The sequence below is a fragment of the Bemisia tabaci genome, chromosome 1, assembly GCF_918797505.1.
Source record: "Bemisia tabaci chromosome 1, PGI_BMITA_v3".
Taxonomy (NCBI): domain Eukaryota; kingdom Metazoa; phylum Arthropoda; class Insecta; order Hemiptera; family Aleyrodidae; genus Bemisia; species Bemisia tabaci.
The window spans coordinates 33,154,677-33,181,174 of NC_092793.1; the positions used below are offsets into that span (position 1 = coordinate 33,154,677).

Here is a 26,498-nt window from a genome sequence, read left to right on the forward strand (position 1 = left end):
CAGGTAAAAAACTAATTCGTCAATTTATCTTAATCTTTCGTTGTTACGCGATGGTGCCAACTGTTACCTATTGGAACCACTCGAGAGGTCTTCAACAGATCCCTTAAGCCAAACCTCTTTTTTATTAGCGCTCAGGGACCCGGAGTGCTGGCCGGTACAAAGGGCCCGCATGCGGATTGCATACACTCTAAATTGAAGGCAGTTCACGGTTCCCAAAGAACGATGGGTCCATGCATGGCTACGCTTTCCCCTTCCCCCGGCCCAGCCTTCGCCATCATTTTAATTAAGGGTAGTTACAATATTGAAATAACACTCAAAGTAAGGATGCCACACATAATGTGTCATTTTATGACACGAAACTTAACTAAATATCTTAAGAATAAGTAGGAGTCACTTGAATTCTTCCGGAAAATTCGCAACTCAATCTGTGATTTTTTATTCTCAGGGTAGCCGGTCTTAGCAGGCGGAACTGGATCTTTTCATGGGGGGGGGGGGGTATCTTACTGAATATACGGGGGTCCAAAATACTGAAAAATCAACTGTAATAAACCTGTCAAATAAACTGTACATTCAAATTGTGTTCCTAAGCTAGCGTAAATATTAGCAGGGAATTATCTCCTTTTTTCTAAGCTAAGGAACACTCAATAAAGTCCATTTCTGAAACCCCACTCCTGCAGTTTTGTGGATTTTGGATCATGTAAATTTTTGCAGGAGAAAACGAAGTGCATGACAAAAGTCGGGACTTGAATTTGTACGAAATTTACATAAATGAAAAGGATGATGATGCGAGATGCGACCTACCCGAAAAAGGGCATGCAAGTCACATATATGTGATACTTTTTCATTTTTATGGAAGGTTGAGAGCTCATTCGTTAACGTACGACTCGTTTGCAGCTTGGCAGTGATGAATTACATTTTTTCACAAAATGAGCAAACCCCCGGTCTAACTCTATGACCACTATAAAGCACGGAGAATCTCGGATTTTCCTCGTAGGAAAGGCAACCGACTTTGCTGCATGTACGCTCGATGTTCAAAGTTGGTTTTTCTCCCCCTTTTTTTTCCAACTTCGTTTACCGATTGCTCGCTCTGCGCCGCCTGCTTGGTGCTTTGCAAGGATCATCCGTCATGTTGGAATAATTAATTAACGCGTAGCACAACAATAGGATGCTTGATTAAACGCTTGATTTGACTTTCGTTTTGGGCGGGCTGGATTCAGAAAAGATTTCTCCGAAGAGCAAAATGCGAACTTGCTCACATTGGATTGCGTTTCACATTGGATCCATGCTACATCATCCAGTTGATTCAGAGGCATGCATCCAGTGGCGTGGCGTGAATTGCGATATATCGATTGTTATGCCATTTAAACCTATGGTAAAGAATCGATTATTAAGGTGTTCGCTGCGAACACCCTATCTATCGATTCTTTTCCGTAGGTTTAAATGGCATAACAATCGATATATCGTAATTCACGCCACGCCACTGCATGCATCGCATGTCGAGATATTTAGATTTCAGAGCTTGTTTCGCCAACAGAATTTAAGTAATGAATATAAGTATCGCTTCCGCCGAGCGTAGACTTTCACCATCTATAGTAACAAATTTTTGCAATTTAAGTCTTTTTTTCTTCTTCTTTTTTCTTTTTTTTTTTAAATTTCTGTATGGGCTCCACAGCAATCTGAATGCACTCACAGTATAGGTCCTACACAAACCCAACGGAAAATAAAATTGAATAAAAACGGCGGGATCTACTCCAGTGTTGCTAAATTATATTAAATAATGTGTTTTATATTGGCAACCTTGCGGTCTGCGGAGGTCAGCTCTGGCAACGCACTTTCAACGCTCGTTTAAGGTTGATTAGAAGGGGTCCTAGGATAATGAAAGGAATATGTGCATTTGCAACTTAGGGACATCTTAGAGTATTTAGGTGCCAACATGAAATATGAGATGTGAAATATGAGATGTCAATTTTTTAATAAATTGATTCCAGGTGCGTTTATGCAATTTCATGAAATTTGCTATGGTGACTAAAATAACAAATTGCATGAATACAACACCATGCAACCACTTGTGACCAACAAAAATAATAATTTTTCTCAATTTTTCTTTTTTAAAACGAGCTCTCATATTTTTTCTCCAATGCCAACTTATGGAATAAGTTAGTCTACATTTGGATGAACACCTTCATGTTAAGTTCATCAGAGATAAATGGCCTCTGATGTTAAGGCACCCCTGATAACTAAAATTACTATACTACTAATACTACTCTCGTTACTCGTATTAGCACAAATTATTTCAGTTCTGCTCTCCTCATAATTTTAATGAAGTTTGAACGGGCAGTTTTCATCGTGAACGAGAATGCCCCCGGAGATCGTTGAGCCGCGATGAAAGTGAAAACTGGACCTCCGGTCAGCTTCTTATTCAAACGCTTGGTTACGTCAACGAAGTTCACATGTCCTGTCGAATTACTCGATGAAATAAGCGTGAATACAATGCGTGCATCTTATTCTTGTCATCCATACCCCTTCTCTACGAATCCGTTGTTCTTCCTGGAACCGCAGTCTATGCCCGAAGATTCAACTTTTCCAACGTAATAGGATCGTCAGTTGCGAGTCGTCAAGTTCTAAGTCTCTTCAAAGTTCTTTTATTCTGACTGTGAATGTGATCATTTTGAAGTAAAGTTGGTGCAACTATGGCAAAGTGAAACTATTGAGAGAGACCCTGGTTTAACGGTATGGAGGGAATTTTGTGAATTTTGAGGAAGTTTTATCTTGTGCGAAAGTATCTTATTTTGCCGCGATCATTCAGCTTTTTTTAGATGGACCATAGTGGTGACGTCATCATAGGAATTCTCCATTATATCGAATTGGGTCCATATAGTAACAGTTATATAATCTCTTTCAATGCTACCAATGAGAGTAAATCGATACTTATCGCTTTTCTGTGACGTGGCATTAATAGCACCCGTGTCACTTTTCACCTCACTCGATCAGTTTTATTTGATGTCAACAGTAATTAAAGAGGGAAAAGAAGTGTTGATAAAAGTCAAAAATTTCTCTAAAAAACGAAGTGTTTTACAAAATGAGAGCTCTGTAGATAATTGATCAGAGCCCTTCCATGGGCGGAACTGGTATGATGCGAAGGGGGGGGGGGGGTGCTACCCGCAGAATTCTACTCGACCTTTCCCAAGAAATGTGAGTTTTTCTTAAAAAGAATGTGACCTTGCTAGTGTCTTCGATTCGTTCTTTCTATTAGTAAGAACACCTCGAAATTGCTCATGAGACGATTAAATTTTTCAAAATTTTCCCCGGATCCCCTATGAAACACCGGTGTTTTTTCTAGAGCCCTCTTGATGGGATACCTTATTGCCCCCCCCCCCCCCTCACAAAAAGCTCCCAGTTCAGCCCATGAGCCTTTCATAAGAGATCACGCGAAGTACTTGCATGGGTACATGTAGTTACTCTTCGTGATCAAGCGCCTCTTTAAAGCGACCACAAAGAATCCAACCGATCACTTGAACCAAGTTTGACAGACAGAAACCAAGTCACATATCTAGATAGATCTGACGAAATAAGATTTGAAGTTTTATTCCTCTACTAGGCGTAATGTTAGGAGTACAGTTCAACGCATATTTATACATAAAAAAAATATGTACCTATTCCGATTTTCAACTTTTCATAGCGAGGAAATGTGCAGCTAGTTAAGCTCAAAACGACTCTTACCTCAACCCCCCCCCCCCCCGCTCCAAATTTGTCTTTGGGCTCTTCTTTTGCTGATTGGCAGTTTTCCCAGTTAGTATCTTTTTCCGACTTAGTTTTTCAATTCGCGGAAAAAAATCAACGAACGAAATGAACGAATAAATTACTATTTATTTTTGGACCAAAATCAATCTCCTCGCTATCGTACACATAAATTAAAAATGCTGAGACTGAACAGTAACAATCAGTAACCATGAAACCTCGCAAGTTTAGGTATCGTTTTGTAATCTAGGGCTGATTCACTCGATCGATTCATTTGAATTTCAAGGGAGTTTGCTCGGTGATTTTTCTTGTTCATCTATTAATTAATTTCATCATATTTAATGAGCAGGATGTTTAGAATAATGGAAACAGGAGACGGCATTTTTAATTCTACAAAGTCACCTAGTAAAAAAATAAAAAAACCAACGAAAGAACAAACAAACAAACAAACAAACAAACAAACAAACAAACAAACAAACAAACAAACAAACAAAAAAAAACAAACAAATAACACAGCGTGATAAAATTGTAAGATGGCCCCTGTCATTTCTCCTAAAATTTAAATAAATTAAAACACAAAATGTCCAAAATCTATGCTCAGATTCGGATTCCTCGTGAAAAATTGATGAGATTTAATGTATCAAAGGTTAGCATACATGAAAGATGGAGGGTAAACGTAAGCGTAAAGACTTTCCTTTGAGCCATGCCGCCAGCGAGTGCGGGTTCTGAGAATCTGCCCTTAGCGCCAGCGGCGCTTAGCTTTCGGTTTCGTTCCGAAGAATTTCTGAGAGGAGAATCTTCTTCTTACTCTTCCGCCTCAGTTGCCGTCAGCCGTCGCCCATGTTGCCACGTTGGACTGATATGTTAGAATATGTATGCACACATCACTGCGTCTTTTAAGCTATGCTAGCGTATGATACATGAAATCGCATCAATTTTCAACGAGGAATCCGAAGATGATGAGTATAGATTGTTAATGTCACCCGTTTTAAGTCAAATTTTCAATATTCCAAAATCCAAAATGGTAAGTGTCGTCTAAAAGACTATCTTGGCTCCACTTGGTTCGATTTTTGTGAAATTTGGTAGCAGGGAGTAATTTTCGACGGGAAACTTGAATTTTTAGTCAAACTTGCAAAATAACAAAATCCAAGATGGCGGACGTGGCCTAAAACGCAAATTTTCAAAATTCCAAAATCCAAGATGGCAAACGTGGTCTAAAATTTATCCTAATGGAGCTGCTAATGTCAAAGTGCTCTTTTCAACGGAGAACTTAATTTCTTTTTCGATTAGCTTGCCGCAGCGTGTCAGAGTTAGGCAGATTGGTGGCATGTATTGAGAGGAGAGGGGCTGGGGGTATCTGCGGGTTTTCGTTTGTTAGTTGATTGCATATCTCCTTTCTTCATTGCAACCTTCCGTTTCCACCAATATGAATGCTCCATTCCCCCTTTTTTTCTTTTGTCCTTTGTCTACAGCTTTGCCTGTCAAGTTCAACAACCAGCCCGCTGCATTACAGAAGTCTATCTTGGGCTCATCCAACCTATATCCCACGGACCTCACATAGGTCAACCCGGGTCTCGAACCAGCGACCCAGGGGCGGGGAATTAGGTCAAGGGTGGACAGAGGTGCCATCGGAATCGTGGTCAAAATCAAGATGTCACCAACCACGGGCGGGGTGCGAAGCTGGAAGTTTGAGTTGAAGTTGGCGGACGACAAGTCGACTCGTAGTCCGAACACGAGGCTTTCCGGCCGCTTCATTTGTCTCCTCCTGATCGCTTGCGGCGAGTGCATCCTGACACCTGTCCCATTAATCTACCCGAGCAACGACACGGATCCCGAGGGAAGCGGGGGCGGGGGATGGCGCCCCTCCCCCGGATTCATCACCCCCCGCCCGGGCTCCGTGCTCGGCCAAACGAGATTGGGATACAACGTCACTGTCCCCGTCAAAAGACACGTCTACGACTACGGATACGACTCCTCATACGACTTCAAGTACCCGCCTGATAGTAAGTTACTCTGATTTTTACAATTCTTCAACTAGCCTCAAGGTTCACGTGCAGTTCTGCCGTGCTCGAGAGGAACGCCGCGTATGAGCTATTAGGCGTTGCCAGATCTCCTTCAACAAATCACGAACGTTCAGGAAAAATTGTGAATTCTGTCAATATTTCAGTTTCAGAGAATTTGGTCCGTAATTTGATCCTAAAAGTCTGAAAATTTCAACAAAAAAAATATTCTTTACTTTCTCCAAAAAAAAATATTTTCTGAGAGGCAATTTGACAACATTTGAATGCTCATACGGGGTTTTTACTTAGCGCGGCAGAGTTGGACTGCATTTTGCAATTAGGGAGTATAAATTTCGGCCTGGTTTAAAAACAATGTATGTGCCATTAGTTCCCCTATGCACATAAGTGTTTTTTCAGATGAGCCGGAATTTAGAGTTCCGAATTGCAAAATGCGGTCCAGTTCATGTCCATGTTCATCCGCCGCATTAGGGGAAGGGGGCGACCGGAGCGATCATCGTCCGATGCTGGGCCCCGACCACAAAAGAGCCTCCACCACAAGATAATTATTTTTTTTAAATTATTATTATTAAGAGTAAGAGCTACTAAATAGGCTTGCTCACATCTTACTCTATAAAATAGATCTTAAGAGTGCCGCGTGCCGCATAACGCTGGGCCATTCCACTACCCCTTCTACTCCACGGTCCACGGTCCACCCTCTTCTGGTATCTACGGGCAGTCGTATTATAGAATCCTACTATATTTTAAACATCTGAGAAACGGAACACTCTTTGAACTCAAAAAAACGCGAAGTACAATGGAAGAATACTCAAAGTTGGGTTCAGACCCAACATGCAACTATTTTAACTTCGCTGTAGACCGGGTTGCATACGTTGGATTTTGCGGGCGAAATCTGAGATCTGCCCACGGCCTACGTACGCTCGCGATAGGGTATAGGTGCGATCAGTGTTTTCCTCGAGCTGAGTCTCGTGCTGGGAAGGACCGGACATCTCAGGATAGGGATATAGTTCGGGGGGGGGGGGGGGGCGGCATCCTAGGTTTTCCCCAGGGCCTCCACCACTAAATCCGGCGCAATTCATATGTTAAGTAGCGCACTTTGCGTTTGCGTAGGTACGTTTTAAGACTCGTTTTTTATGATTGTGAGTGAATCGTTTTCTTCGAAAAGCGGCCCATTCCGGAGAGATGAAAATTCCGTTTCATTGATTCATGTGAGAAAATGTAGATTAATAGAACTATTTATGCTAAAAGGAAGTATGCGAAATGGAGTAAATCGGAAGAAACTATCATTCACGCAAATCCCTAGTTCCTTTTGATTTAATTCATTTTCACAAAATTCATTTTCATTTATTTAGCATATGCTCGTCCAGTTCAAATTTTTCTTTAAAAAAGATTAATTTAAGAATTCGACAAAAATTGATTAAGCTACCAAAATTGCTCGCAAAATAGGTGAATTGCTCATTTCTCCTGGGGAGGGGTGGGGTAGACTTTCCCTGTCTCTGCAGATGGTATACCCCATTCTATGTTGGCCGTGCTAAGGAAAAACATCGTATGAGCGGTATGTTGTCATATTTACTTCAATCAAAACCGAATTCACCGGAAAAACGGTGAATATTTTTCTTCCAATTTTTGAAAGAATTTCGTTCACAATTTAATCTAAAATATCTAAAAATGTCAAAGTAAAATATGAATAATTTCCTAAAAAATAACTGATTCATCATGGAAAATTCGACAACATTTGAATGAAGTTTGATACGGCGTTCTTCCTCGGTACGTCGTAAGGTCTCGGTACACGATCAAATTCCCGAACCAATCACCATTCACGTGTCGGGATTCATCAGTCCCAAAATCGTCACTCCGCTATATTTCCAGATGATAACTTATTAGCGGAAAATGTTTCATGCGGCAAGTAATGACAAATGGGGACGCTCCATTTCGATCAGAGAGGATTGTTGGACGGTGACCAACAGTCATCAAATGAGCTATGATCGGAATTTGATCGTGCGCCCAGGCCTAGATGTCTGGTGTCTCACTCTGAAATTTTTGATATTCTCTTTCCGGTTTTCGAGACGGTGATTACAATGGACATTGGCCGCCCGTCTCCGGTCCGGGTGTTGGACCCGTCCCTAGACCGGTTCCTCCACCGGTCCCGGCCCCCGTCCCCGCCCCAGGGATTGGCTACCAGAACTACCCTTACCCGGGCCCACTGGTCGTTCGGCCACCCATTCAACAGGACCTCCTCCTGAAGACGCTCCTGGTTCCGCTGACGGGGGCCGCCCTCCTTGGAGTCGCCGCTTTCCTTGTGAGCAACCCGGTGCTCTTCAAGTTGGGCGTCGTCGCCGGCAGGAGACGCAGAAGGCGCAACGTTACTCTCCGTCCGCAACACCCACAGGCGCAGGCGCCCGCCACCACCTTCGACGATTTCCTCACGTTGCAAAAGTTTATGAGCCAGGTAAGGCATGTCCAAAACGAAATTACTACGGACATCTACAGGCCAATGATTGAAATGGACCACTAGACAAGGTACGAATTTCAGCATTCTGATACATGTCTCTCAACCAAAATTTCACGTAGAACACGATACGCACAACGAAAATTACTAAAATCAACTCCTGACGAAGATATTTAATGATTCTTGATGCGTGAATTCAAACCACCCGCTCATGAAAACTCAATGCTCTACGTGATTCACATCGCGCGCTAAATGTTTATCATGACAGTCTCTGCGATGTAAAAATCTACAACTTCAATCTTGACACTTTGGCTCAGCTATAGCAAATTACCAATAGTTTGAACAACACATGGTGGAAAATGAACATTGCTCGATTGAGAAGCTTGCTGAAACCGTTGTAGTGCGCGATTTGACTCACGTAGAGCTTTGAGTTTCTTGTGAGCGGGCAGTTCAAATTCCTCGTAATCAGTGCGAAATAAAAACGTTAATATCTTCGTTAGGAATTTCTTTCAGTAATTTTCGTTTCGCGAATCGTGTTTTACGTAAAATTCTGGTTAAGAATCATGTATCAGAATCCTTTAAATCGTACCTTGTCTAGTGGGCCATTCTGTGTTTGTCGGGCGGACATAGATGACATAGGTGAACGGCGAAGGGTGATAGGTTGGCTAATGGCTACATGTCTTATTGGTGCTTTGTCGTACCTATGTCGGGTAGAATTGACGACTGGATATTGGGAACTCATGCATGAGGTGCCTTTGACTTGTCGTTACTTCTACCCGACATAGGCACGGCAAAACAGCAATAAGACATAGACAACCAATAACACTCTGCCTTTTTAAGTATCTAGGTCATCGGTATCCGCCCGACAAACACAGAATTTCAATAATATCGGGTAAACTTATTGGCAAACACCGAATAAGTTTACACACTTCTGGACTGCGACAGAAAATTGTCTGACGTCACTTTTACAAGTAGAGTGAATGGAAAAATCAAGATGGCGGATCTCCTGTCACGTCTAAAAAAGCGTCATAAAATATGAGTGGAAATTTTGGGACAATAATCGAGATCAGTGCTTCAGTAGGTATAGTTGCATCATCGATACCTATTCAGGAGACTCATTAAGAGCAGACGCATTTTTCTTGATGCGGGGGGAGGGGGTAATCCCTTTGACAGCTTCGTGGTCCAATCCCCTGAAGCGCTTATTGCCTTAGAAATTTTGCGTTACGCGTCATTCATATGATTTAATAATATAGAGTAGCAGTAGCTGAAACTCTGTGGCGCGTCTAACTTGGAAGGTGCAGACGGGCAAGACGAACACGTTTTAAACTGGCACGCATTACTGTGAACGTCGTGAAATTTAGTGCGCCTTCAGTTTTTAGTGCGCGCAACACAGACAACATGTCAACACAAATGGTTGCACCCTGACATTGCAATCAACTGGATAGCGATCTGGCATGACGCGGCGGGCGAGGCCGAAAGCGCAATGAAAGTCAGTTCCTCTTCAGTTTTTAATGTATACTACAAGATACCATGGCCGGATTAAGGGGATGGCCACATGGGGCGGCAGCCCATGGCGGCAAAATGTAGGAGACGGCAAATTTTGCAATCTTTTTGAATGTATGTATCGAAGAAAAGAAGAAAAAATCGGATTCAGAAAATAAATTTCAAACGAGAAAATGCGACAAAATCTCTCATTTTCTGAGAGAAAAAGTATATTAAATATCTAATGTTGTCGTCTTTCGGTGATGCAAAAGACAACACCTTTAATTATTCGAGTTAAGAAAGAAACCAAACACGCAATTGACCTCGAGCGGGAGCGGCGCAGGGAGTAATGATGACGAGGACTGAGATGAAAAGGAAGCCTTCGGCGTGGCGTGATCGGCATGAAGCGCATAGCGCCTACAAGACTGCATGAATACTTCACGCATTGCGTCAAACACACTGCGGTCAGCAGCAGTCAGCGTGAAACGCATAGCGCCTACAAGACTTCATGAATACTTCACGCATTGCGCCAAACACAGGGCGGTCGGCGCAGCAGCGGCAGAAGTTAAAATTATTAAAACGCATTTATGTTTGTTCTTTCATAATTTTTTCGTTCGTTTGTCATGAATGGAAGGCCTTGTCCAAACAGAGATGGGTTTACGGAACTTAACTTTCGCGTAAAGTTCCGTGAACTTTTGTTAGTGTTGACAGGGCTTTCACAAAAAATGTGCCCAACACGAGTGAACGCGTCTCATACACCCCTCCCCCACCGGCACGTTCACTTAACGAATTAGAAGGGGGCGGAAAAATACAGGCGGCCCATGGGCGGCAAGTAGGTAAATCCGGCCCTGAAGGATAACCGTCGAACAATAGGTAATGCTAATTGTAAGTTGCATTCAGACACTGTTGTGTTCTCAGTAATGCTGTGGAAAAAAAAACAATGTAAGTACTTTCGGACGTCGCGAAATGAAATGAGAATTTTCAGAAAAACTTGGTAATAAGTTCTTATCAATTTTGAGGGCACTTTTAATAATTGAAATTTAATCTAAATCACGTGGATATAAAATCTTAAGGAAAAATAAGACTCATAACATTCTTAAAAGTAAATATTTCATCAGAAGAAATGCAGCACTGTCTGAATGTTTACACGTTTCGTGATCTGCAACGATTGATCTGCTATTTACACCTATCAAACCACCTATTGTTTTTACCTATTAGGGTTTACTTTAAAAATCGATTTTTTTCGATTGCTCCCAATGGAAAAATATTGACAGTCGATTTATTTACGCCTCGTCACTGTGTACGATTACATTTAATTTAGCCACAGTCGATGAAATGGAGCTATATTAACTTTTATCTGTGTTATCATTCCAGCTCTCTCCCGAGGAAGTATCGAGGAATAAGGATATTGTATTGGCTAATTATCTCACATGCTCTGGACTTATGGCGGATTCTGCATGTCTAGAGGAATTGGCCTGTCGGGCCGCACTCATCAAACCGATGGCGCTTCAGGATCAAATAACACAAATGTGCGTCTTCATTGTACCTTCCTGAATGGCGAATGTGTTATATATTTTATTGGAGTTTAGAGACCGATTGCATTTTTAAATGCAACTTCATCTACACAAGTTCTCAATGTCGCTTTTTTACACTTTTTCATGGGGTTGCTTTGTTAGAACTTGACCAATTGACTAGACGGATCCAAATTTTTTTTATTTTTATGTTGACACCAAAAAATTAAACTTGCTAACCCAATGGTTAAAGATTGGGGGGGGGGGGGGGGCAAACAAATCCAGAAACTTTCAAGACGAAGGACTCGATTCTCAAAACATGTAGAATAGGTACTACTTCCGAAACTCACAGGTATTGAAAGAATAGAATCTTGGCTAAAAAATTGTTTCTTGTTCTATTAGGTCCTTAGTTAGGATCTGTAAATCCATTCGAATTAATTTGGGACTTCATATTTTCATTTCTGAGTAAAAGTAGGTAAATCTTGAATATTTGAGAGTGAGAATTGAACTTTATCTAGTTCAATATTTTGTGACCAGCTGACTACTTTTAATGCATCTAAATCATAGATTAAGGTACAGCAGCAACATTTCTGAAAGATGTCAGTCAATGTTGATCACATAGGTATAGGTAGTCATCGTTCAAATGTGACTGTGAATGCCGTCACATGGGGAAATGATTTTTGGTGTCACAAATGTTTTTGTTCGGTTTTTTGTACTAGACAGATACTTGGGAGTAACCCTGGATTCATTTTTGTTCCAGAGCTATGAGGGAAATACTGTCGAATGCTTTCATACCATCTGCAACGAAAGAAAAAGTAAAGAAGGCTCACCTCACTGGGCTCACGACACAAAGCTGCTCAAAATTTATTTGTGCGAATTAGACCCAGTTTTAATGAGTGGATCATACATTGGTGAGTATAGTATTATGATGTGAGTACTTAATGCAAGTCGGTGTTGAACAAGTATCTTTCAAAGCTTCATTTTGATGGCCAAAGTGCAAAACTTTGTACCTTTATTGAGGTGTTTCCGCTCCTATTTCATTTTTTTAAAGAGGCACAAGCCAACTGTAAAGCTTGAAAATTTGTACGGAATTACATCTCACGGTCTTTCAGGAGACATACGGAATTTCAGAGAATATTTCTGAGAAATTCTCCATCACCTATGACTATCTCAAGTAACTCTATCTGAATCTCACGTAATTTTAATGATCAAGTGTACCATTTTTTCAATGAAAAGAATAAAGTTTCCAAAAACATGTAAAGAAATAAAAGTAACAGTAAGTTGTTTAAACATAAATAGTTATTTATTTTTTTGTGTTTTACAATTTTTATTTATTTTTTTGATATGCATTTTTAAATATCTTCCAAATTTTCTTACAATTTATTTACTTTTTTTTACATTTTTTCTTTTTATTAACGAAAAAAATAAATAAATAAATACCTACCTAATAAATACAAATTTAGAGAAGACATTGATTAATGACGGGGAAAAAAGAATACAAAGACAAGAAAAATATACTTCTAAAAGACAAAATTTTGTGTATGTGCACATTTCCATCACTTAAAGAGAAAACTTTCAGCATAATGCATTTTTGAAGTTGAACAACATACAATTTTAAAACTCCAATTGTCTATGATACTAAAGCAATGAAATTTCTTCAATTTTCTTTGCCCAGAAAAACTGAGTTTACCAAAAAACAAATTAAAAGTCGATTAAATAGATACACCAAAAGAGTGACAGAACCTGTAAGGTTAAAACAAACAGATTAATTTTGTGCAATATGACATTATAGTTTATCAAGACGATAAATTAATAAATAAAAACAAAAAAAAAAAAAACACAATGAAGAATGAATGAACAGTATAAACGAAATTCAATGTATTGGTTTTGAGATGGAATCAATCTAAAGAAGAATGACTTCATAAAGATGAAATAATATTGAAAGGTCAGATAATTTTTATCAGGGAAATTTGCATAAAAGATGAGCATATCTGCTACTTAAATTGATTGAATTTGGATGGGGGATTGTAAGAAGAATCCGAAAGATCTACGAAAAAAAAAGAAGAAAAAATCAAACTTGAATGTGAGGAATAGAAAAGTATCAAAATTGAAAAAAGCTGTGATACCAAAAAAGAAAAAAATTAAAATAAATGAATAGGTACAATAAAAAAATTATGAAGATATAAATGTCTATATACTATTTTAAGGCAACTATTGTCAGATTCAATAAATTGAGTCAGATCAAAATCAAAGCTAGCTACACCGCAAAAATAATTCCAGTTTTAGTCATACAGGTGCTGGCAATAAAAAGCAGGCGGAAATGCCATCTTTTAAAGCCATCTCGCGACGAGTAGGGTCTGATTGGGTACTTGTTGCGACCTATCAAAGTCAACGACCTCCAGCTGGAGAGGATATAACGTTCAATTTTGGCCCCAGATTGCAAGACAGTAGATGGAGAATTAAGAGGATTATTCCTTATATCTTCCAATATGACTCTCACAAATATCAAAGGTGACAATATGAACCTCAGAGAAAATTGAACAGGAGCCTTGTTAATTTTTTTCCAGGTTTATTCAAGATATGTAGGACATTGCTAATAAAGAATTTGCCTCATTTTATCAAATCGATTTTGACAAGAATGAAGCATCTTTGCAAAACACCAGAGCGGTGTGACATTCCACCAATCCAAACAAAGATTTTGCAATTTAGAAGGTTTAACAGAGCACCTCACAAATGATCATTTTAGCAGTGGTTAAGCTAAAAGCTTTGATTTGATTTCAACAGAGAGTTTGATTATTACGCTATGAATTGGTTTAAAGCAGCATTTAACAAAATTAAAATACTTAGTTAAACGAGTGTAAATTGTCTATTGTTTGTTAACATGGTTGAGGTAAAAAAGAAAAAAGAAATGTATTGATTGAACAGTAAAAAATGCAGGAATTTGTGATAAGAATGAGGTTGGAGTTAGTTAAAAAATAAAGCCAAGCAACAGAAGAATACAAAATGGATTGAACTTGAGGTTAAAAAAGTCCACAATCACCAGTGTTGAAACTTTCAAAACAGTTAGGACGATAAATAACGATTTAGTCAGCAATTTTGTTTTAGTATTCATTTGTTGGATTCAGAGACGATGTTTGGGGGAATATTTTAATTTTTCTGATGGTATTGGTGCAACTTTACGTTTGATAATAGCTATGTCCCTTCTCTTCTGAGAAAAAATCGACTAAAATTGCTGAACTTTGATAGTAAAGTGAGTAAATTAACCGAAAAGAATCCGCACTGTACTACGAATCATGGTGACCAGAGTCCAACAGTTCTGAAAGAGATAAAGGACTTACTTATGCTAAAATGAGCTATGTGCAGACAGTTTGTAACAACGGTTGTTTAACATAGTTCCTTTTAGCATAACAACGTCCAAATATCTTCCCATTGCTCATAATATCTCATTTTGTAAAGCAAGCAGCTGTGCTTTTGAACAAACTAATAACATAAAATTGGTATCATGTATATAGAGAAGAAATAGTTTAACATTCAAAGAAAGAGGGAGGGGGGAGGATATCCTGACAAAAAAAAAAAAATAATCTATGTGGTGAAAAATATACCTCAATAGTAATATGTGAAGTGGAAAAATAGTATTGAAGAGGACAACCAGGGGCAATATAAAAATAATATCATTTACATCATTAACACAGGATTAAAAACCTACCTATTGTAACAAAAAAGTGGGGTGCGTTGAAATCATGGATAATTCATCGATATGATAACCATTTAAAAGACGAAATTACTTAATGATTGAGCTGTGAATCACCTTTTCTTTGTCGAAACATCACAAGCAATCGGACCAGTGGTATTCAACAGTCTTGAGAGTTGCAAAGCTCAGTATGTTACTTGGTGTCAGGCTGACACTTTTATTTTCAAATTTGCACAATAAGGAGCAAAACAAAAACAAAAAAAATTGTGAAAAGATGTGCATGTGATACTTTGGCAAGTAAGAGATGAAATTTGTTCTTATTGAAAAGAACACAACTTTAAAATATTTATAACTGCAAAAACATTTGATAAACTATGCGTCGAATGCACTAACAAGCTAATGGCTGTACAGATTGAAAGAAAACAGGGGTAATAATTACAGATGTAAAAGATATACAATGATACATGAGTGAAACATGGATAATCAGTGTACTAGAATAGATAATAAAATATCAGCTACTTGCAATTCAACTATAAAACATGTTTGTAATGAAAAATAGAGGTCAACTTTACAAATATATCAAACATTTTTTGTTTTAAACCTGAGTAAATAAATTATTAACCCATAAACAGTTACATAACATTTCGTATTATGAACTTACCCTGAGCAAAAACTAATGCTTTTATGAAGTTTAAAATACTATTAAAATTAATCCAGTTACTAAGATAAGATAATCATTGCTGCATTTAATTGTGTATACACAGTGCTACAAATTCTAAGGGGGGGAGGGAGTGGAGATTGAAACAAAAAAATTAATGAAATGTGGTAGTCTCCTAATGCAGAGACCATTGTATGTATTTGAATACATGTGTGGATGTCAATGTGCCTTTTCGCAAAAATTGGAAAAGAAATAACACTATCTGTTCATCGATATTGATAGAGGATAATTTTCAGTTCTTGAAGATTGTCATACGACTTAATTTTAAAATGTAAAGTTCGGAAATAAAATTGATTACCTCATCATGAAATCCATAAAGTTGACCCAAAGAAAATTTACTTATCTCAACACTGACTTAATTCTAGCAATTCTCTGTGTGAAAACACAGGATTACAGACATTAAAAATATTGCTGCCAGAAACAAACTGAGGCAAAAAATAATTCACACGAGTGCGTAGAATGAGAGCGTTTTTTCTTGAAACCCAGATCAAGCAGTTAGAAAGCAACTGTTAATTTGAGGCTGACAAATTTTCAGTCATTACTTTTACTCTACATGTTTCTCAAATTGGCATTGAGAAGAATTGCACACAAATATTGGTAGAGGAAAAAGCAAAAAGAAAAAATAATTATAAGTAGCTAAAAATCAAAACAGAAAAAAAAAAATGTCAATAAAAATGATACAAACAAGAAGTTGACACTTTATCCAAAGATTCTAACTTTAAAATTCAAATCACAAAATGATTCATGACTTGTCCTTTGACAAATCACGACTCAAAAACGATACTTCCTTTACCCATAATGGTAGCCAGGAGGGGAAACATCAAGCAGAACTGATTTAAAAGAGGTTAACTTGCAAAATTGAGTCCTATCTGAAACGAAATCACAAAGCAAAACCAATTTTTATTCAGAACCAGGAATTCAGCCCAGCCATTCTTTCAATGGGGCAACTTTACTTTAAAAAAATTAATTTAGCTAACCTAGATATAACTTCAAGGGGAATTAATGAATCTGCTTTAAGATTACAACTCTATAAAAAAGAGACGGAAAAAACGATATTATAACAAAGTTTGAGTGCCAATCAAGAGGTTAAAAAACAAAAAACTACTGACAAAAAACAAAGTCTAAGAAACTAAAGGCTGAATTGTGTGCAAGATGGTGCTTATTGATGGGGAAAATCTAAATTAAGCTAAAAGATTCTATGTTTTAGTCAATTTTAAAGATGGCAAGTAAAGATATTACCCTTCAAAAGCACATGAAAGAGGAGACAAATTGAGTCAGTTACCTACCACATAGGTAATTTAAGTTATGATTGTTTCCTTCACTTTAACTGGCACATAGATAAGTTAACACAACATTGATACAATGTAGAGAAAGAGAGACATAAAAATACCTTCCAATCAAGGTGACAAAAGATATGATATGGCTTGGGACTTTATGGCCCAAATTGTGAAATTGGCTAAAAATGATGTCAGTGCTGAGAAAACTAAGTAAGTGTAAATGAGGTCACAATGAGGCAGAGAAAGGTCCACATTTACGCCTTACAAACTTTTATTCTCCTTGAAATCGACATGCAAGCTCTGACTGATTTTTCCAGTTAAGCCACATTTTCCTGAATAAAAAAATCTGCGGCTTGAAGCTCAGCAAATTCTGCAAATTGGTGCCTTGCAGCAGCATTTGAGAGACAACTTTACTTGAAAATACCGGCAAGGTGGGCATGGTTTGTGGCATGGCATTTCAAGCACAGATTCTGGGAAAATGTACCTTAAAAGATATTTATTCAAACCTCATGAACTGTGCTAACTGTGCTAGACCACAAAAGCTCAAGAATTAACTGTGTCTGTTGCACATAGGAGATACAGCTAAGAGACTTTCTGTGGGTAAAATCAAATGAAAATCACGATGGACTCATAAAACAAGTCTAGAATCCATTCTTTAGAGGGCATTATGTGCGGTTTGTGACATGCTTTGTCAAACTTTCCTCATCTGTGGGCAGTTTTTCTTAGTCCCATGTGACCAAGTTTGCCTGGAAAAAGACTGAAGAAAAGCTAACTCCAAAAACAAACAATCTTGCAGACTTTTCTTGCGCATGATTTCAATCGCACTAAGGAGTAAAGTCAGACTTTTTTGTGTACCCACTGTGATTTTCATGTGATTTTACTTAAAACAGTCACTTGGCTGTATCTCTTATGCGCAAAAGACCCATTAACTAGATAGAACATGAATAGACAAGGAACACACGTTCCGATTAAGTAAACTGAAAATATAGAAATTATAATAAGAGTAAAAATAAAGGCATAGGAGCAACAGGAGTAATTGATTCGGTTGAGACCCGAAAGTGAATACAATTGACACCATTTAGACAGACCTTTCTGTGAACGATTTAGTGAAATATAAATTGGCAGTTAAGAATTAAATTAAATTAAATAATATTTTCTGTACAGACTATAACAAATAATTAAATAAAAACAAAACTGCTTCTGTTGAGGTAATTGGATTGCTGCCTCAAGGCCCTGAGGGTGTGTAATGAAAAAGAAATGAGGTAATAAAAAAGAAAAGAAGAAAAAGAACATACAAAGTGATTATAATCGTTAGCTGAGGTATTTGTATGAGGTATTTATGAAACATTAACTAAAACCCTGAGACAAGATTCAATAAATATTGATCTTGAATTTAAAGTACTTAAAAGCAAAGATGCGGAAACTAAAACCGGCATTCTGAGGTAATAAAAGTATTGCTGAGGTAATTACTGATTTGACCCGTCACTAAATTAATCCAAAACCAATCTAAAAGTCAAGGCTTTGATCGGCTTTAGTGTTGAACAATTGAGAAGTTGCATTTTGTGAGGTAAGTGTTGAACAAATTCTAAAAGAAAACGTGGAAAACCTGCTGTAGAACTGTATAACAAGAGAATTACAAAAATCTAAGAGCATAAAATTGAAAAATGAGCAGTAACAGAGGAGAACAGAGATAAAAATTCCTATTAACTTGTGTGTAAAATGATAAAAAAATGAAAAGAAGACAAAATACATATTGAATTGATGAAAGGTATTATTGAGGAGAGAGATGAGTGTCATTCTTGAAGTGACAGCATCAGTCTTGAAGAGTGATTGGTCTCTAAGTTTAATATGTAAAAATTAAAACTAGCTTTCAGAACTGCATTGTATATCAAAGTTTTACCGACTTTAGACATGCTTTCCTTCATTTCAAAAAATTTTACTTGACTCCTAATCCATGATGCTCTTTGAATGTGTACCCTACAAATAAAAGTGAAGGTATAACAAACTTTAAACATATTTCACTGCCAAGACCAAAGAGCTGGCCTTGCTTTGAAACTATTCGACAAAAAGTAGATCAAAAAGTTTAATGAAAAATGTTTACAGAAACTCCGACGGCATTTATCAGCTTAAATCCTAAGTAAGTAAGAAACTGGTCTGACTTAAAACTTTAACCTAAATTAAGGATATGAAGGTCTTGAAGACACAAGCTGGATTTCAAAGCTTTTCATTTCCTTAATTCACTTCTGGGATGAAGGAGTCTTCTGATGCTCTGAAAGTTTAAATAGAATGATTTCCGTAGATATAATTACTCTGCAGTGTGGTATAATATGACAGAGATGAAGGTATTGAAATTGTTATGAAGGCAGCTTTCATAAATTTAAATCTGAGTAAATTGTAAGATAGACCTTGAAATCTTAGTTCAAGAAGATGTTAAATTAATAAAGACTTACAAATACGCTATGAAAAAATTCTCTAACACATATTTTTTATGAGATTAGAGCGTGCGACACCATAAATTTTAGGATCTATCCCCCTCAAAACTCCTGTACACATTAAAAACGTAAAAACAACTGAGACAAGTAAAATATTCTATGCTTGATTAATTGATAAGATATGTTTCCAGAAAATTCAGACACATCTGATAAAAACTGATATGATACTAGCTGATACAAGATTACGATAGACTAGTATAAAAAAATTTAAATTTAAAAACACTGTCCGAATAAGAATCAGTTCTACAAGAAGTCTTGATCAAGCAACATCTTTATAGCTGTTCTAGTCACTGAATGAAATTTCCATGATTAGAATGAAAGAAAAACCACAAAAAACTTTAAAACCTATCTGAAATAAGGGGGAAAATTGAAAATATTGACACTTTCCCGGCCATGTGTAACATCCCATTATAACTAAATTCTGCTGGTCCAGCAGTAGAAAATTTTTTGAGAAGACATTCTTTTAAGTGCAAACCAAACACACATCAAATACAGTTAAAAACATCAAATAGTGAACCCATGAAATTTAAAAAAAAAAAAAAAAATGTATTAAACAATAGTAGAGATTTTGATACTTTTTCCTAATAAAAAATTCAATCCTAGATCTAAAGTAAATTTGAAGATTTAGTCTAATGTTCTTTTGGAAGATATTCAAATGATCAATGGGAAAATTACACTGGTCTTCGGTGAATAAGCCAGAGCATTGATGAAAAGTTAAAAGCAGGTGTGGATACCTTCACTCTTCCTTAACTTAGAACTGCCCCTTAAGAGGCTTCTACCCGATACTTATTCACTAATTAAATACAATCATTATAAGAATACAAAGTTTGATAAAGATAAGATAAGATCAAAATTTAAATGCCTCATTTCAGACAGCAGAACCAAAATCAGGATGTCTTGCACACATATTTGACACAGTTCATCATAAATTTACATTACAACGCCAGATTTGGAATTGGAAAGGCTTGATAAGATGGTTCTGACTGTTGATGAGCTTGAGAAGCTTCGAAACATGGCTTTAAATTACGATTGTATTTTATCTTCTTGCATCACAATTTAAAATCAATAACGCCTGTTCAATCATGAGAACCTTTCAATCCTCATGATTTCAACATAACAATGCTGTTAAGATGAAATTAAACAAACAATAAAAAGTAACAATGAGCAAGAAAATTGTTCAGCGGAGAAAGTAAAAAAAATAAAAAAAGTTGTCTTGGACTCAGATTGACGTAAGAGTCACACGGTTGCATTTTGAGGGCTTCCAACTAAGGAACACATTTTATTTTGCAAATTATAAATATCCTTGCTGGGTTTGGGAGATCCTCAACTTTGGAAGCTGAGAGAGTCATTATTAGACAAACCCTTCTTGCCATCAGAGGTGCAAATGATGACTTTTAAAAATTCAGAAGTTTCTAGTGATTTAACAAATTGCTAAGACCACTGACTGGATACTAGTTTACATTCAACAACATTTTAGCGAGAACTAACATGGTTTTCTTTCCACAGATACTCATTGTTGTTGGTTTTGAAAACCAAGAAAAAAAAGATCATAAAAATTAAATAATACCGAAACTTAAACGAATTAAATTTAATGGACTTAAGGCTCTTTAAATACCAAAACCAATTGAAACTAAGAACTGAAAGATGCCAAAGTAAATCTTGCATCATCACCGTGATACTTCTATCCTTAAGAGAAGGGTCGCTTCTACCCAAGTTATTTTACACGAAAATTTAATGCAAAGAGTTAGATTATCAGCAGAAATCATGATAGTTAACCGTTCCTATCTTTCATTCTTAATTTCCTTTTAATTTTTATATATTTTGTTTGGTTGTATCCTTTTCTTAAAATTACAATAAGGAAAAATGAATTTTCTAAAGATAAATAAGATAGAGCGATAAAAATAAATGATTAGGAGTACTGACTAGAGAAACTTTTGAACTCCTTTCAAAGATGCAATTCTTAGGAATGTCACGATATACTAACCCTAAACAGAGAAGAAAGATAATGAGTAGAGGAGGATGGTGCTTTCCTTGGGACCAATAGTGTGCATGGTTACAAACGAATTCCAAATCAACGATTACCATGCAACAACTGAGAGTTTTCAAGAGAATTTTGGAATTTTAGCTTCTTTTTTTCAGTGAGCTTTTCAAGGAGAGATGTGAAGACTCTCAATATGCAAAAGAGCAAATGATAAAAGAAAACATACAACATTATATGCTGGACCCGAAAAATTTTCCTCACAAATGATCACATATTTTGATTTCACGATAATTTTGAAAGCGGGTCAAAACAAATTTAGAGCAGTATAAATATAAAATCACAGACAACTCTTTTGAGACTAAAAATGATTCCCCATTGTGAAATAACTCGGAAATTTTTCATGCGATAAACCTTTTAGGACCGCCAAGATGTGCCTTGTTGTTCCCTAAAATAAGCTAAAGAAATTGAGGTGAGGGGGAGAATTTAGATAAAGATAAACATTTTCCTTTTTATAACTCTTTGATGATACTTTTCTTTTCCCTTCCTTCATTTGGGCAAAAGATACTTGCTCATTTTTGATGAAGGAAAAATAGTACTAAATATACGACTAGAATTTTGAAAAAAGCTTGCCTGAATAAACGATTGAAAGGAGAGTTTGGACTGACGAACGTTACTGATGAATATGGAAAACGAACAAGAGATTTGACTAGATGTAGAAAAGGCAGCTAGATTCTAATTTAAAACTTTTGATTTTTTGCCTCTCAAATATGTGTTTCAACAGTGTTAAAACCGATGGTTATGAGTTGCACATACACAATACCTTGTCAAATAGAACTATAAGCATGTTATTGGTAGCAAATTTCAAAACAGTCCAGCTTTAATATTACTGAAGGAGAGCTCATTTATCAAAACGCAACAACTTTTTTTTGAAGTAAGTTATCTTGTTTTTGGATTTAGGTTTCTTGCATATGTAAAACTCATGTTTGGTGGTTTTTAGGAGAAATTGTCTTGGTATTATTTTGATTAGAAATGCCTGTGTGGTGAAAATTAAATTGCCGAAAATTCCTCCTTTGAAGAGGAAGAGTAGCAAACATAAATGCCAGTTTAAAATAAAATGTTGAAAATCAACTGCAAGATTTGGAGAAAAAGTGATAATACGTAGAACGGAAACCTCATGGTAGAAAAATGAATATTCCCTGGATTTTCCATTATTTAACATTGAGGAGCACACTGCGACAAGGTGGCTTATGCTTTACTCATATGAAAGTAGAAAAAGAACAGTCTAAAAATTTTATCCACGGAAAGCAATTTTATAAACTTGCTCTGGAAGTGTTGCGCAAAACCTAATATTCAACTGTTGCTGAGCAAGATCTGAATGGAAGTCCTCAAAAGACAACATCGTGTGATTGTAACGAAGTTGAACTACGCTACGCCAAGTATAAAATTATGTACATTAATTATAATACATATATAGATTATAAAAACAACATTAAAAGTTATAAGATGAAGACTGATACTCTCAGTGGGGTGTGGTTTAGATACAAAAAAAAATATGCTACCTCCGGCAATCGGAATCATTAAAAGACAACGTTGATCCCGAATTGGCTTTGTATGTTAAAGTGTATCTACGAATATTACGCCAGATTGAAAGCAAGAATCCCCTTCAGAGCTCAAATTTGACACAGAATCAAAATAATTCGGACTGAAATTGATAGACCCTTGAGAAAAAAACCTTGATTTCAAAAAGAATAACATCTGCAACGCACACACTTTGCCTTGTCAACTAATCAAAACACACACCACTGGGGAGATTTTTTTTTAAAGGTGAAGAGATTTATTTTTGTTTTTTGAAGACTTGATTGCAAGATAGCAAAACAGAGAAAATTGTTTGTACTAGTTAGTCCTAATCTATTTTTCAAATTTTTCTGATGGATAAGACGACAAATCATAAAAATAACACTTACTTTAGAAGAATTAAAATGTTTTTAAAACATTTAAAAATAAAATTAAAACATGAGATCCCATTTTCAGACTAAATACCCTTTCCAGTATACTTGAAAGGCATGCTTCATAAATTTTGTCCACACAGAACCGTTAATATTCCATAATTTTCACATTTTGAGATTAGCAGTGGGGTGAAGAACAAGCTGACAGTGTCACCGAATTCACCCTATTAAGTAGCTGAGCAACAAATAATTCAATGTTTTAGAGATAATTATTAAAAAAGAAAAACTATCGAGTTTTTCAATTCTTATGTGGTGTTCTTATTTTTATTCTCTTGCTTTTTCTATCATCTTGCAGATAACTGTGACAGCTGGAGTAATCATTGGATGATGATTTGCTTTTACAAATTCAGGCAGAAAAGAGATGAGAAAACTACACACAGTTAAACACCCAGGAGTTCCAAAGTTGGCTAGTAAGGTTGTTTCTTTGGTCAATCTCATAAGTTCTGCAAAACCAAAGAAACTTCACTTCCTGGTTGATCAGATAATGTGCCAACCAGATTCATCTTCCAGGAGCTATTATCAGACAATAATTTGATATAGACAGAAGAAGAAGAACTTCTTACTACCTATCACAGACACTGTAGATCGTACCACACAATAAATTTGATTCTGTGGTACATGGTTAGTAGTAAGAATTTAATATTGATGAGAATTACATGGTTAAAACTCACTGCAATATAGCAAGTTGCAGTTAAAAAAATTGCCAAAACTCTGACACAAGCTTAAGAGAGGAGTCATCAGTTCTGCTATGTTACCGAAGAGCGCAATAGTGCTTAAATTTTTGAAATCGAGTTTCCTTCAAGATGTTTCTAGTCTAATTTAGATAACCACTATTTCAGTCTAAACGAAAAAATGTGTCTTATTTGTAAAAAAAAAGAAGAAGAGACCTATGAGAAAGGAGTAAGTATGCAACAATTGACTTTGTTTCACACTAAACAACAGTAAGTGACATACTTTTGTCAGAGAGCTGTGCTTATTGAAGAAAATCGTTTAAAATTTGTTTGTTATGTGTCCAAAACGCAGCCACGAAATCATGCAGAAAATAGCTCTTACGGCTGTCTTGCCTAAAATGAAAAAGGCCCATTTCATGTAGTTGAAAATGAAATTCGTCGATTATTAATCATTCAGACGTTTTCCAGGAGTATTTTGGTTGATTAGAAGCGATTTATAAAAGAAGGGAGGCTTCTTTCGAAAAAATTTTCTCAAAACATCATTTTTGCACTGACTCTTCGGTAACTCAGCAGAGTTAACAGTTGACAAGACTCGACAAAAAGATAAACAGGCAACTGGCAAGTAGAGTAATTGGGAAGAAGCATTTTTGAGTGTCTGATGAATTACTGTCACGATGAGCGCTAATTTGAGCCAGCCTTACTGCTACTCAAAATTGACATAAGGTTCCATTTTCGCCTGCTTCAACAATTTTTTTGCTGCTGGTTGCTGTACGGCATATTTTCGAATAAGACTGAGGTTGCTTGTAAGTCTGGAATACCTGACTGTGAGAGAGAAGATGTTTTAAGAAGTCTTTTCAACATTCCTGAGGTGCCACGGTGTTGAAGGCTTTTGTGGGTGGTCAAACTATTTTTTGTCCGGTAGCGACGATGACAGAATTCGCAAACGTAGAGCGTGTCCGAACGTTCATGCTTATCTTGGAAGTGGCGTTTCAACGAGTAGTAACAGCTGAATGTTCGGCGGCAGTAAGGGCAGTCTTGCGGCTCATTTATGCCTCCGCTCATTGGAGGTGGCATAATCAAACCTTTTCAGGGAAAGAGAACAAATAAACAGTTAATTAAGGCTTATCTAACCCAGTAAAACCACTGATTCAATTTTTAGCACACTATTAGTTTGCTTTGGAAACTGATAGTTACTCAGCATTACTAAAACATGCGGTTTTCAAAGAACTTGACTCTGTGATCTCTGAGGAAAACAGCGGATAAAGCAGCCGATTGCATTGGAGTGTATTATGAATTTCTCCGCATTGATCAAATTGACTGTGCCGAAAAAATTACGAAACGCTGAAAATCCCCAAAAAAACTCAACCTCAAATACTGATTCTATCTTGATGGAGAACTTCTCACTTAAAAGGTTTTTGAAAATTTTAACAGAGAAGGAAAATAAAATGAAAGATATGTTCATCATTTTAATTATTGAGATCATTTTTCAAATTAATTGCGCCTTGATGTAGTCATTTTTTGTTGCTTTGGAAGATTGTTCCGGAGTAGAAAAGAAAAAAATGGTCTGAAGTGAGAATCAAATGAGTAGTGCTCTTGCATACGGCAAGGATTTGCAATTTAACTTTTGTTTCTTTCTAAAATTTTGCAAGAAACACGATGGTGCCACGGTTAAATCGCAAGTCCCTAACGCATGCAAGAGCTCCATTTGTTAAGCAGGTACTTCTGATTTGAAAACAGTTGAAACATTTCAACATGAAAGTTCATTTTTGTAAACCAATTCTTGAAAAGAGAAAAAAGTGGATGCAACAGATTGTAAAAAAATTAATAAATAAAAAAAAAATTAAAGCTACCAGGTACTCCTCATACAACGGTGGAAACTCATACTGGAGAGTTTACACTTGCCGGAGGAACAATGGAGAGGAACTATTAGGGCATCACTATGGAATTTTTAATGACGGTATTCCAGAGAATGAGGGTTAAAGCTTTTTGCAGTGTTCAAGGGGAGAAAAATATGATTTAGAAAGTATCCCTACCCAAGTAGCAGTGATCGCGATAAATTGCGATTTAATTGGAGAATGTATCGCGATTTTATCGACGTCGCGATTTATTGCAATATTATCGGGAGAAAAATCGCGATAAATTGCAACAAAATCACGATATTATCGAACGCGATTTTATAGAGATAAAATTGCAATAAATTGCAATTTTTCATTAACGCATGAATGACGCATATGAAAGATGTTTCTATTCCGCCGCCGCCGTTTTTACCGAGATCCGTTGGTAACTTAACCATCTCATTTTTTTTTATCAATTATTAGTATAATGTTACAAAGACAGACTGGTAAGCTTACCTGAAAACCGGTATTTTTACTGATTTTTTCAGGTAAGAATACCACTTTTATTGGTAATCAATCCCCGGTAACTTTACCATTTTATCTCGGTAATTCTACCACAGTCGATAAAA

The 26,498-nt window shown here is 36.7% G+C and overlaps 2 protein-coding genes across 12 annotated transcripts in view; one reads left to right on the forward strand and one right to left on the reverse strand.

Annotated features, from left to right (window-relative positions):
* Positions 1-1,914: 1,914 nt before the first annotated feature.
* LOC109037173 (uncharacterized) lies at positions 1,915-23,797 on the forward strand. 8 transcript variants are annotated; one of them, XM_072300071.1, is made up of 6 exons: positions 1,915-2,730; positions 5,211-5,741; positions 7,823-8,205; positions 11,062-11,216; positions 11,959-12,109; positions 23,659-23,797. In XM_072300071.1, the coding sequence occupies exons 2-5, from the start codon at positions 5,390-5,392 to the stop codon at positions 12,077-12,079; spliced, it is 1,011 nt and encodes a 336-aa protein (XP_072156172.1). In that variant the 5' UTR covers positions 1,915-2,730; positions 5,211-5,389; the 3' UTR covers positions 12,080-12,109; positions 23,659-23,797. The 8 variants fall into 8 exon arrangements, with proteins under 8 accessions (XP_072156172.1, XP_072156176.1, XP_072156182.1 ...); XM_072300075.1 differs by lacking the exon at positions 23,659-23,797 and adding an exon at positions 13,766-13,900; XM_072300081.1 differs by lacking the exon at positions 23,659-23,797 and having other exon boundaries at positions 2,239-2,916; positions 11,959-12,744.
* Positions 12,480-26,498, reverse strand: part of br (broad-complex core protein) — a 33,404-nt gene continuing 19,385 nt past the window's right edge. For 3 of the 4 annotated variants that reach the window (XM_019051698.2, XM_019051696.2, XM_019051699.2), the window contains exon 7: positions 12,480-25,116. In XM_019051698.2, coding sequence (XP_018907243.2) covers positions 24,776-25,116 — 341 coding nt within the window. In that variant the 3' untranslated portion in view covers positions 12,480-24,775. The remainder of the gene's footprint in view (positions 25,117-26,498) is intronic. The other variant, XM_072300057.1, reaches the window with a different exon arrangement.

Bases quoted from the DNA above. Each gene is read 5' to 3' on its own strand.
- LOC109037173 (XM_072300071.1), top strand. From the start codon at position 5,390: ATGTCACCAACCACGGGCGGGGTGCGAAGCTGGAAGTTTGAGTTGAAG. The intron at 8,206-11,061 runs GTAAGGCATGTC...TTATCATTCCAG, and splicing joins TGCAAAAGTTTATGAGCCAG to CTCTCTCCCGAGGAAGTATC. The intron at 11,217-11,958 runs GTGCGTCTTCAT...TTTTTGTTCCAG, and splicing joins CAGGATCAAATAACACAAAT to AGCTATGAGGGAAATACTGT.